At 49.2% G+C, this 13,662-nt stretch overlaps 1 protein-coding gene across 1 annotated transcript in view; it reads left to right on the forward strand.

Moving 5' to 3' along the window:
* LOC311242244 (liprin-alpha-2-like) overlaps nucleotides 1-13,662 on the forward strand; it is a gene marked incomplete at both ends in the record, with an annotated part of 92,614 nt that overhangs the window by 76,248 nt on the left and 2,704 nt on the right. Inside the window, one exon of the mRNA XM_084338442.1 lies at nucleotides 12,187-12,297. Within this exon, the coding sequence (XP_084194568.1) occupies nucleotides 12,187-12,297 (111 nt within the window). The remainder of the gene's footprint in view (nucleotides 1-12,186; nucleotides 12,298-13,662) is intronic.

The raw sequence follows: 13,662 nt of genomic DNA on the forward strand, positions 1-13,662 counted from the left end.
TTGGGGATGCAGACCAACTTTCGTCTTGTTTACATCAGGGTCCCCCATTTTCAATTCATCGTAAATCATAAAGCTCAACTCGTTATTATTTTGCGCAGACCGCAGAAACACGGGAACGTTTTGATTATATTTAAAAGGCTTTACGTTAAACGAAACAAGTGGAATTTCGAAGCTGTAAGCAGAATACAAGTCATATGAATATAGTGTTCTTCCCCCTTTTTACTGTATAAGAAAGAATAGAAAACGCATTGCAATGACACCAGATAGTGGACAGACTATGTATATGATGGGATTCAAGTTCGCGTTTTTGTTGATCATAGGCATGCTGTCAGAGTATGATATCTTCAAACATTCTAGAACATTTGTCGTCACAGATCATGTCCTAATAGAACATAGGCTATGGCATGGATCGTGATATTGTGTGGACTGTAATTATTACTGTACCGGTACCACCCATTGTGACAACAGCCTTGTGAGTCCCGCACACAAACATGATGGAATTCAAGTTCATGTATTGAAAGGCAGGCTACATCATACATGCAGTGAGATTCATTGTTCTTGTATATGCTCTCTATTATTGTTTATATAGGCTACCCAATACTGACATCAAAATAGATTGTAGTATGCCTCTAGAAATCATATGCAGCAGGTAGAAAATTGACGGGAGATCCATCGCGATTTGGAATAAAATTGAGGAGAACTTTAATCCCTGGGTATTAATCAAACAACACGGGAAAAGGCAGTCATATTCCAGCGCGGTATTTATTAGTGTTTGCGCTGCCCAGGCAGCAATGGTTAATAGATATCATATCCGACATCACCGTAAGTGTACACGTCTGTCAGCCTGTCTCATGACACGCTTCCCTCGGCTTAGTCCATTTTTCCACATTTCATGGGTGTATTCCATTACCGTATATGGTTAATCGGGGCGTTTCTGGTATGCAAATATGTGAAAGCGTGCACGAGCCGCGGCGCAGAGCCAAGGTGGGATTCATCATGACAGGTGTGCGTAGAGCCTGCGTACGCACGTGTGATGAATCCCGACTTCCCTGTGCGTACACTGGTTCTACATTCCGTGCTTACGTGTGGAAATAGAACATGTTCTACGTCCACATTGATGAATGAGGGCCCTAGTATTTTAGTATAGTATATTATAAAGTATAAAAAAATAAATACATATCCAAATATATCGATAATTATCTATATATATATCGATAAGTGGCTTTAGATCTCACTACAGTCCATTCTCATCAGTCGGTGTTCTTTTTCAAATGGGCCTCCTCTTATATTCCTTGCTAAAGTTTAACATCCACCACCTCAACTGTCAGCTTCTTTGGTCTTTCTAAGTCAAATAAAGTCTTTTTTACAGCCCCAAATCACGTTACATGTCTTAACAGGCTTCACAAGCCCACGATGGAACAAACACCTTGACCTTAACACTCGATGAAGATAAGGAACAAGTCCCACAACATTATCCTTTTCTTTCTTTTTTTCAATTAATCGAGAGGTGTGCAACAGGCGTCGTACACAGTAAATATATACCTGCTTTATTTTTAGCATGCTTTGCATCACAAAGTAGCTTCAGAGCAGAGCCACGAACGAACGCAGTCCATTTAGAACATTGTCACGTTGTGAAACGCTCAATATAAAGTCGAACTTAATTATTATTTTTAACCCGTATATGTTAACTGTCGGACATTGTCCGAGGTAAGCGACAGTTGTGATTGGAGGATCAAGAAAAGAGGGCAGGGTTTGAGATAGGTCCATTACACCGCGTTCTGCCGCGAAGCCTTCTGTCAAAACATCACATCATCGCCGAGGTTTAAAAAGACCCACCGTTCACTATGACTCCTGCACGATGGGGTCTCAACGCCACGGCACTCTGGGAGGAGACGGCTGAGTGATGAGGCCTGGAGGCGCTGGAAGAGGCTGTTAGAGCAGCGCGCCGCGGCTGAACGGAGAGCCGGCCACGAGGCGGCGGCTTGCTTCAGGAGCCCCGGGGGAGGAGGGGGCCAGCAGGGGGGGCCCCTGGCTGCCAGGCAGGCAGGCCAGCAACAACACTGCTAATTGATTCAGGATGGAGGTCTGGTATTATGTGTGCCCCTCTCCCCCTCCCTCCCTCCCGGGGGGGGTTCCATCCAGAGAGTGCCACCGTGACTGTTCATCAATGACCTTTGTCCCCCCCCCACCCGCGCAGTCACAGGTGATTTAAGTGGAGGGCACGATGACGACTGTCGCTCTCCCGAAGTGGATTACTTCGATACCGCGATTTTTGCTGTTGAAAAAGAGCGTGCGCACACGACGGTAGACGTGGAGACGGATCACAGTGGAGGACGGGTTGTCCTTGGAACACAATCTGTCCTTCGGGGCCCTTGGGGGCCTTGGGGGCCCATATATGTGATTCAGACCCTGGACCGCGAGCGAGGCCTGCCGGGACGGCTCTCGTCGGCTGATTAGGATTCAAGACGGAGGAGGAGGAGGAGGAGGAGGAGACGTGGAGCGATATGAGGAAGGCGTCGTCCTGTACACTACAGTATATCGCTGGTCCCTGTTCCAACATCCATCCCAAGGCGTCAATGACACAGCAGCAGGCTTACATGGAGAAAAGCTTACACACACTTCACTCATAAAAGCTAACAGTCATTTTGTGTGTGTGTGTGTGTTTGTTTGTGTTTTGAGTTTAAAGTGTGATTGATCTTAATTCAAGCGCATTGCGCACCAGAGACTGGCAATGCCCCAGGCACTCACCTTGACAAGATCAATCTTTCACACACTGAGAACCCAACACCCTTTCTCTCTCTCTCTCCCTCGCTCTCTCTCTCCATCTCTCTTTCTTTCTTTCTCTCTCCACACTAAAACTGACCATGCTCTCACTCAATGATGGATATGAATACGGTTTCTCCTCCTCTCCTCTCCTCTACCCCCTCCGTTCCTCTCTCCTCTCCTATCCTCTCCTCTCCTCTCCTCTCCTCTCCTCTCCTCTCCTCTCCTCTCCTCTCCTCTCCTCTCCCCCCTCCGTTCATCTCTCCTCTCCTCTTCCCTCTCCTCATCTCTCCTCTTCTCTTCCCTCCTCTCCTCTCCTCTCCTCTCCTCTCCTCTTCCCTCACCTCATCTCTTCCCTCCTCTCCCCTCTTCTCTCCCGTCTCCTGCTCTGCTCTCCTCTCCTCTCCTATCCTCTCATCTCCTCTCCTCTCCTCTCCTCTCCTCTCCTCTCCTCTCCTCTCCTCTCCTCTCCTCTCCTCTCCTCTCCTCTCCTCTCCTCTCCTCTCCTCTCCTCTTCCCTCCTCTCCTCTCCCCTCTTCTCTCCCGTCTCCTCTCCTCTCCTCTTACTGTATATTCTCTTATCTCTCCTCTCCTCTCCTCTCCTCTTCTGTCACCTCATCTCTTCCCTCCTCTCCCCTCTTCTCTCCCGTCTCCTGCTCTCATCTCCTCTCCTCTCCTCTCCTCTCCTCTCCTCTCCTCTCCTCTCCTCTTACTGTATCTTCTCTTATCTCTCCTCTCCTCTCCTCTCCTCTCCTCTCCTCTCCTCTCCTCTCCTCTCCTCTCCTCTCCTCTCCTCTCCTCTCCTCTCCTCTCCTCTCCTCTCCTCTCCTCTTGCCTCCTCTCCTCTCTCCTCTTCTCTCCCGTCTCCTCTCCTCTCCTCTTACTGTATCTTCTCTTATCTCTCCTCTCCTCTTCTTGTACCTCAGATAATGTCCTTTTGATGGGGAGGGGGGGGGGGCATTAATCAACATCAAAGGGGAGGGCATTTTCATTTTGCATCTGGAAAACTAGATTTCTTTCTAATTTGAGAGCTGGAGCAGGCGTGCAGGGACACCACGTCCATCCATCTATCACTCGTTCTTGCTTTTATGTCGGGGGCTGTGCGAGCGTTTGATCTCCAACACAGAGAAATCACAGGCAATCTCTGCACTTCTCAGCGCTCGGAACAACACAGGGAGGAGGTGTAACTCTCCCCTCATTAAGGGGCATGGATGGCAAACAAGCCTCGCGTCTACCAATGATATCTCAAACACTGGGAAATGTTCCCCGGGGTTTATATAAAGCGAATGAGCCGTAATTGATAGCTAAATATTTCCTCTGCCCTCCACCCCCCCCCCCCCCCCTCAATAAATAAATAAATATACACACTACTTTCAACTGCCATCATTATTCTGTCTGTGACGTTAAAGGAGACAGGTTAAAGGCTATATCTGTTATACGGCTTCCCTATAGCTCTTGGATATCACTTAGGGCAACATAGTATTTCATAACGGCGACGATGTCGTTGTTTATTTCCTCTAAATGTCACTGTGGCAGAGCTGAAGGCAGAGCGGGTAACTATAGCCATCGGCTTTCCCTTCACTGTGTCTATTCCCATATCAGTCCGCAGCATGAGAGAGAGAGAGAGAGAGAGAGAGAGAGAGAGCGAGAGAGAGAGAGAGAGAGAGAGAGAGGGAGAGAACGAGAGAGATGCAATTTCCTCCCCCTCACCAGGAAGCGCAGCATAGTCAATGATAGAGTTCCGAGTGCCATCATTTATTTATTCATTCATTCTCCAGAAGAGGACGGCGTTCCAATAGCAGTAACATTGATGTAGAGTGTGGTTATGTAGATAAAAGACCCCTCTCTTCCAGCGGGGGTCCCAGTTTGATGTCTTTATTACATCGGACACTGTGTGACAAATCTTCTCAACCTATTTCCCAACTTCCATTGAGATCACCTGTGTTTTCCTGGAGAAGAGAGGGGATGTGTAGATCTGAGATCAAACACGCCCCCGAGCCCGATGAATTGTTATTGTTAATTTGAATGTGCAGTAGAATACTTGCGGAACAATCTGTAATTTAATAATAATAATAATAATAATAATAATAATAATAATAATAATAATAATAATAATAATAATAATAATAATAATAATAATAATGCAGGACTTTAGAGAAGTCTTTATTTGGCATGCAAACGACACACGCATGCGATGGGCGGCACACACACACAGGAACACACACATGCAATTATTTTTGTGTCGCCGATGCGATTGAGTCTCTGCACTTGACCCATCCCGTCGTCCTCCCCCCCCCCCCCCCCAAGGGCAGCCGGGAGCAGATAGGGCGTTGGCGAGGTACCGCACCCTGGGGACAAATCCAAGTGCTCCTGCCCGTCTTCGTCAGTGTTAGCGATCTGTTTTTGTGCATGTTTTTCCATTGGGTTTCTCTTATCGGGGGGGGGGGGGGGGCATTGTGAGCACGGGGAGAACATGCAAACTCCACACAGAAAGGCCCGAGAGATACCCCACCTGCAACACGGAAACCTGGTCCCCAAGCGGGAATCGAACCCTGGACCTTCTTGCTGTGAGGCGACAGTGTTAACCACTACACCACCGCGCCGAAAATAAAACAGTGTCTGCTTTATTTCCCAAGCCATACTTAAAGGGATAGTTCTGATGTTTGGAACCCCTACTGTATTTCCTACTTACCAATGATAGATCAGTAAAACAGAGTCCTTTCTCTGTGCAATCCATGCTGTTTCTCACACGAGCTCCGGACAGTCAGTCAGCCACAAACCAATGCAACGTCAGTGGGGTCAAGCTCCCGTCTGTACAAGCTGACTGAAGACACATCGTCCACAGTGCACACAGTGTGGTTCAGTGGTCCTCAGTCAGCCTGTACAGACAGGAGCTTGGCCCCATCGACTTTGCATTGGTGTGTGTGTGGTTGACTATCCGGAGTTGGTATGACGGCACGGCACAGAGCGTGTCCAGAACGGACTCCACCGATAATAATAATAATAATAATAATAATATAATCATTGGTGAGCAGCAAATAGTCCTACAGAACTATCCCTTTAAGTCCCTTTAAGTCGCCACGTTTACCACACCAGCTACTATGCTGCAATTACTGTCAGTCTTTCCCCTAATTTCCATGTTGTGGAAAGTGTGATTTGGAGATGGCTCCAGGGCTGGACTGGGAGCACCAGGCAGCCCCTCAGGGCTCCAGGGCTGGACTGGGAGCACCAGGCAGGCCCTCAGGGCTCCAGGGCTGGACTGGGAGCACCAGGCAGCCCCTCAGGGCTCCATGGCTGGACTGGGAGCACCAGGCAGCCCCTCAGGGCTCCAGGGCTGGACTGGGAGCACCAGGCAGCCCCTCAGGGCTCCAGGGCTGGACTGGGAGCACCAGGCAGCCTCTCATGGCTCCAGGGCTGGACTGGGAGCACCAGGCAGCCTCTCAGGGCTCCAGGGCTGGACTGGGAGCACCAGGCAGCCCCTCAGGGCTCCAGGGCTGGACTGGGAGCACCAGGCAGCCTCTCAGGGCCGTGGCTGGACTGGGAGCACCAGGCAGCCCCTCAGGGCCGTGGCTGGACTGGGAGCACCAGGCAGTCCCTCAGGGCTCCAGGGCTGGACTGGGAGCACCAGGCAGCCCCTCAGGGCTCCAGGGCTGGACTGGGAGCACCAGGCAGGCCCTCAGGGCTCCAGGGCTGGACTGGGAGCACCAGGCAGGCCCTCAGGGCCGTGGCTGGACTGGGAGCACCAGGAAGGCCCTCAGGGCTCCAGGGCTGGACTGGGAGCACCAGGCAGCCCCTCAGGACTGTGGCTGGACTGGGAGCACCAGGCAGCCCCTCAGGGCTCCAGGGCTGGACTGGGAGCACCAGGCAGCCCCTCAGGGCTCCAGGGCTGGACTGGGAGCACCAGGCAGCCCCTCAGGACTGTGGCTGGACTGGGAGCACCAGGCAGCCCCTCAGGGCTCCAGGGCTGGACTGGGAGCACCAGGCAGGCCCTCAGGGCTGGAGGGCTGGACTGGGAGCACCAGGCAGACCCTCAGGGCTCCAGGGCTGGACTGGGAGCACCAGGCAGCCCCTCAGGACTGTGGCTGGACTGGGAGCACCAGGCAGGCCCTCAGGGCTGGAGGGCTGGACTGGGAGCACCAGGCAGCCCCTCAGGGCTGGAGGGCTGGACTGGGAGCACCAGGCAGGCCCTCAGGGCTCCAGGGCTGGACTGGGAGCACCAGGCAGCCCCTCAGGGCTCCAGGGCTGGACTGGGAGCACCAGGCAGCCCCTCAGGGCTCCAGGGCTGGACTGGGAGCACCAAGCAGTCCCTCAGGGCTCCAGGGCTGGACTGGGAGCACCAGGCAGCCCCTCAGGGCTCCAGGGCTGGACTGGGAGCACCAGGCAGGCCCTCAGGGCTGTGGCTGGACTGGGAGCACCAGGCAGGCCCTCAGGGCTGTGGCTGGACTGGGAGCACCAGGCAGGCCCTCAGGGCTGTGGCTGGACTGGGAGCACCAGGCAGCCCCTCAGGGCTGTGGCTGGACTGGGAGCACCAGGCAGCCCCTCTCAGGGCTCCAGGGCTGGACTGGGAGCACCAGGCAGCCCCTCAGGGCTCCAGGGCTGGACTGGGAGCACCAGGCAGCCTCTCAGGGCTCCAGGGCTGGACTGGGAGCACCAGGCAGGCCCTCAGGGCTGTGGCTGGACTGGGAGCACCAGGCAGGCCCTCAGGGCTGTGGCTGGACTGGGAGCACCAGGCAGCCCCTCAGGGCTGTGGCTGGACTGGGAGCACCAGGCAGCCCCTCTCAGGGCTCCAGGGCTGGACTGGGAGCACCAGGCAGCCCCTCAGGGCTCCAGGGCTGGACTGGGAGCACCAGGCAGCCTCTCAGGGCTCCAGGGCTGGACTGGGAGCACCAGGCAGCCCCTCTCAGGGCTCCAGGGCTGGACTGGGAGCACCAGGCAGGCCCTCAGGGCTCCAGGGCTGGACTGGGAGCACCAGGCAGCCCCTCAGGGCTCCAGGGCTGGACTGGGAGCACCAGGCAGGCCCTCAGGGCCGTGGCTGGACTGGGAGCACCAGGCTGTTAAGGAGCTGGTGTTAAATTGTTTATGACGCGTAGAGGAGCTAAGAACCGAGAGCTGTCCGCGCCGTCCGGGAAACGGGTTAGCCGGCCGATTATAGCCGCCTGCTCGACACCCCCCACCCCTCCCTCCCTATCTCCCTCCTCTATCACTCAGGAAGCAATAATCACACAGGGCTGTCAAGGAAGACCCTAATTATTGTTGTCATCGGTATGGCAACAGGATTATGATTGTATGCCAGATGCTCCAGGTGATAAAGCCGGTAACGAGGTCCGCTGGGCATGATAATCATAGTGATGGTGTCGGTGCTCGTGTGATACTGCTTTAATGTGAACGGCATGTTCCACAAATCCCTACGCAAGTCTTACTACTGTAATTTAAGGACATTGTTGAGAAAAACAGCAGTATTTTTAATTTTATTTTTTTTAATTTTATTTTTTTACAAATCACTGTCATTTAGGATGTTGATGTTAATCTATCCATATCCTATACTCTTTAAGGAGATGTACATATATTGCAGAACTTGAGGGAACCGCCTGTTTAGAAGTAAATGCTATACTCAGGAGTGGATACGTACTGTGTTATGCAATCAAAATCCCAGCCAATTACTTTTTATTTTATTATTATTTTATTATTATTATATATTTGTTTTAATAGAACCTATTGTTAAAATGGTCTTTTCCTGTGTGTCGTATTGTTTTTACAGAACGAGGGATTGTCCAAACACTGAGAACATGTTAAATATGTGCATTGTGCCTTTTCTGCAGTTCAGCAGTGACAAGAACCCTATTGAAACGAGCCGTTCAAAATTGCAGCCAAAATCGCCATAGTTACTAACGTACTAAGATTTATGCTATGGCTGGATCTTGAGTCATATATGATTTTCTAGACTGAAAGTTGGATCTGAATGTACGATAATTATCAAATTTGTACAATAAAAGCAGCTTGCTTGTTACAGGCACAGAAACAGCCCATTGAGAACAGGACTGAAACAGAGGTATAGAGGCTGCTATAATGAGAACAGGACTGAAACAGAGAGGTATAGAGGCTGCTATAATGAGAACAGGACTGAAACAGAGAGGTATATAGGCTGCTAGAATGAGAACAGGACTGAAACAGAGAGGTATAGAGGCTGCTATAATGAGAACAGGACTGAAACAGAGAGGTATATAGGCTGCTAGAATGAGAACAGGACTGAAACAGAGAGGTATAGAGGCTGCTATAATGAGAACAGGACTGAAACAGAGAGGTATAGAGGCTGCTATAATGAGAACAGGACTGACACAGAGGTATAGAGGCTGCTAGACTGAGAACAGGACTGAAACAGAGAGGTATAGAGGCTGCTATAATGAGAACAGGACTGACACAGAGGTATAGAGGCTGCTAGACTGAGAACAGGACTGAAACAGAGAGGTATAGAGGCTGCTATAATGAGAACAGGACTGAAACAGAGATGTATAGAGGCTGCTAGAATGACAACAGGACTGAAACAGAGAGGTATAGAGGCTGCTATAATGAGAACAGGACTGAAACAGAGAGGTATATAGGCTGCTAGAATGAGAACAGGACTGAAACAGAGAGGTATAGAGGCTGCTATAATGAGAACAGGACTGAAACAGAGAGGTATAGAGGCTGCTATAATGAGAACAGGACTGACACAGAGGTATAGAGGCTGCTAGACTGAGAACAGGACTGAAACAGAGAGGTATAGAGGCTGCTATAATGAGAACAGGACTGACACAGAGGTATAGAGGCTGCTAGAATGAGAACAGGACTGAAACAGAGAGGTATAGAGGCTGCTAGAATGAGAACAGGACTGAAACAGAGAGGTATAGAGGCTGCTAGAATGAGAACAGGACTGAAACAGAGATGTATAGAGGCTGCTAGAATGAGAACAGGACTGAAACAGAGAGGTATAGAGGCTGCTAGAATGAGAACATGAGTGAAACAGAGAGGTATAGAGGCTGCTAGAATGAGAACAGGACTGAAACAGAGTGGTATAGAGGCTGCTAGAATGAGAACAGGACTGAAACAGAGAGGTATAGAGGCTGCTAGAATGAGAACAGGACTGAAACAGAGGTATAGAGGCTGCTAGAATGAGAACAGGACTGAAACAGAGAGGTATAGAGGCTGCTAGAATGAGAACAGGGCTGAAACAGAGGGGTATAGAGGCTGCTAGAATGAGAACAGGACTGAAACAGAGAGGTATAGAGGCTGCTAGAATGAGAACAGGACTGAAACAGAGAGGTGTAGAGGCTGCTAGAATGAGAACAGGACTGAAACAGAGGTATAGAGGCTGCTAGAATGAGAACATGACTGAAACAGAGAGGTATAGAGGCTGTTAGAATGAGAACAGGGCTGAAACAGAGGGGTATAGAGGCTGCTAGAATGAGAACAGGACTGAAACAGAGGTATAGAGGCTGCTAGAATGAGAACAGGACTGAAACAGAGGTATAGAGGCTGCTAGAATGAGAACAGGACTGAAACAGAGTGGTATAGAGGCTGCTAGAATGAGAACAGGACTGAAACAGAGGTATAGAGGCTGCTAGAATGAGAACAGGACTGAAACAGAGAGGTATAGAGGCTGTTAGAATGAGAACAGGGCTGAAACAGAGGCGTATAGAGGCTGCTAGAATGCGAACAGGACTGAAACAGAGAGGTATATAGGCTGCTAGAATGAGAACAGGACTGAAACAGAGAGGTATAGAGGCTGCTAGAATGAGAACAGGACTGAAACACAGAGGTATAGAGGCTGCTAGAATGAGAACAGGACTGAAACAGAGAGGTATAGAGGCTGCTAGAATGAGAACAGGACTGAAACAGAGAGGTATAGAGGCTGCTAGAATGAGAACAGGACTGAAACAGAGATGTATAGAGGCTGCTAGAATGAGAACAGGACTGAAACAGAGGTATAGAGGCTGCTAGAATGAGAACAGGACTGAAACAGAGAGGTATAGAGGCTGCTAGAATGAGAACAGGACTGAAACAGAGGTATAGAGGCTGCTAGAATGAGAACAGGACTGAAACAGAGAGGTATAGAGGCTGCTAGAATGAGAACAGGACTGAAACAGAGAGGTATATAGGCTGCTAGAATGAGAACAGGACTGAAACAGAGATGTATAGAGGCTGCTAGAATGAGAACAGGACTGAAACAGAGGTATAGAGGCTGCTAGAATGAGAACAGGACTGAAACAGAGAGGTATAGAGGCTGCTAGAATGAGAACAGGACTGAAACAGAGGTATAGAGGCTGCTAGAATGGGAACAGGACTGAAACAGAGAGGTATAGAGGCTGCTAGAATGAGAACAGGACTGAAACAGAGAGGTATAGAGGCTGCTAGAATGAGAACAGGACTGAAACAGAGGGGTACAGAGGCTGCTAGAATGAGAACAGGACTGAAACAGAGAGGTATAGAGGCTGCTAGAATGAGAACAGGACTGAATCAGAGAGGTATAGAGGCTGCTAGAATGAGAACAGGACTGAAACAGAGAGGTATAGAGGCTGCTAGAATGAAAACAGGACTGAAACAGAGAGGTATAGAGGCTGCTAGAATGAGAACAGAACTGAAACAGAGAGGTATAGAGGCTGCTAGAATGAGAACAGGACTGAAACAGAGGTATAGAGGCTGCTAGAATGAGAACAGGACTGAAACAGAGAGGTATAGAGGCTGCTAGAATGAGAACAGGACTGAAACAGAGAGGTATAGAGGCTGCTAGAATGAGAACAGGACTGAAACAGAGAGGTATAGAGGCTGCTAGAATGAGAACAGGACTGAAACAGAGGGGTATAGAGGCTGCTAGAATGAGAACAGGACTGAAACAGAGAGGTATAGAGGCTGCTAGAATGAGAACAGGACTGAAACAGAGGTATAGAGGCTGATAGAATGATAACAGGACTGAAACAGAGAGGTATAGAGGCTGTTAGAATGAGAACAGGACTGAAACAGAGAGGTATAGAGGCTGTTAGAATGAGAACAGGACTGAAACAGAGGTATAGAGGCTGCTAGAATGAGAACAGGACTGAAACAGAGGTATAGAGGCTGCTAGAATGCATAATCCGAGTGTTTCCTTTCAGCAAAAAACTTCAGACATGTGACTGCAAAGCCGCACTCCTCCTCCTCCTGCTCTCTCTGTTCTTCATTTATAACTTTCTCCTCTCCTCCCTTCTTCCCTTCCTTTCTGTCTGTCTGTTGTCGTTTTCTTCATCATTCTCTTCTCTGTTCTGTTATTATCGTCTGTGTGTGATGAAGTAGTTCCTCCTTGTCCCTCTGGGTTGTTCTCCTTCTTTCTCCCCAGTAGTTTCTCCCCAACTTATTTGACGAAAACGATTTGACCATACGTCCCTGAACTCTTTGCCCTCTGCCGCTCTGCAGATCGTGGCCTTACGGGAGCAGAATGCCCACATCCAGAGGAAAGTGGCGTCGGGGGACGGAGGAGAAGACCTCTTGGATGGCACCGATGCTCAGCAGAAGCTCCATGGCAAGGTGGGCATCCAGGAGTAGAGAGGAGAGGCTTGAGGCATATTACTGTACTGTAGCGCAGCAGATTGTATCTGTGTCCACATCCATGTCGGGGTCTGCAGACTGTTCTCAAGACATACAGAATATAATGGTGGGGTGTGCTGGACGCCTAAATTCTTATCCTAACGCATGTTTGCTTCCGCGTTCGCGTTTTGCGGTCTGATTGGCCAGGTCATGTGACGACCGCGCGTTTCTGGTCATGTGACATGTGCGCCAATCGTGGGACAGCAAGTTCTGCGCCTATTTCCGGGTCTAACAGCCTGCAAACTACCTGCCGTTCTATCGCCATGCTCTAAGACAAACTCTAACCTTAACCAACTTCGCAAGAGCGCCTAAGCTTAACCAGTGTAGAAACTTGCGGTCCCACGATTGGCGCACATGTCACATGACCAGAAACGCGCGGGCCAATCAGAGACGCGGAAACAAACATTTGTTGTCGAAAGTATTCAGGCGTCCTGGACATGACTATCATTTATTTACTGTCCTCTGTGTAGTGTGTATGTATTCACTGCTTTCAAACTGGTCATTTTACGAGGATATGACTGAACCCATTGATATATCAGGTTCAATATGAGTTTTAAGATGTAACCCACTTTTTAGTTAGTATTAGTATTAGTATTAGTATTTACTTTAGTTCTACATGAGCTCTCTGCTTCTTAGATATTGTAGGCCGACATCTACTGGACTTGTGCCTTTGGGCGCTGGCCGTGCAGGCGTCTGAAGGACAGTCAGGTGACCCCGGCCACTCCCTATTATGCAGAAATACTCGTGAATCTGCATAACTGAATACAAATCACCTTTCAATTATTAATTCACACCAGGAGGCGCTAATGCAATCACATTTCCTCCATTAAGCGGCCTTTGGATGATAAGAAATTTGCATCGTCGCTCACGGCGAGGTTGGGTGGATCGCCGTCACAGAGGTGGTCTACTCTACTCTATATAAGTACAAACAACAAACAAGATTCCTGCAAAGATGGTGGTCAGCTTTCATGTGACGTTACGCTGCGAAACAAAAAGATGATCAGTGTCTCCACCTTCTCCTAACGTGATTCACTCTAGTTTGGAAGTTGCTTTTGCTTACATCACATGAAGCTGTATTGTCAACTCGTGCTTTATTAATAACACCCTTAAGGGAAATTCAGGTGTCATAGCAACATGGGGGTTGGGGGGGGGGGGGGTACAGGTAGGATAGGTAATAATAATAATAATAATAATAATAATAATAATAATAATAATAATAATAATAATAATAATAATAATAATAATAATAATAATAATAATAATAATAATAATAACAATAACAATAACAATAACAATAATAATAAT

This window comes from Notolepis coatsorum (assembly GCF_963971535.1).
Source record: "Notolepis coatsorum genome assembly, contig: SUPER_15_unloc_1, whole genome shotgun sequence".
NCBI lineage: Eukaryota > Metazoa > Chordata > Actinopteri > Aulopiformes > Paralepididae > Notolepis > Notolepis coatsorum.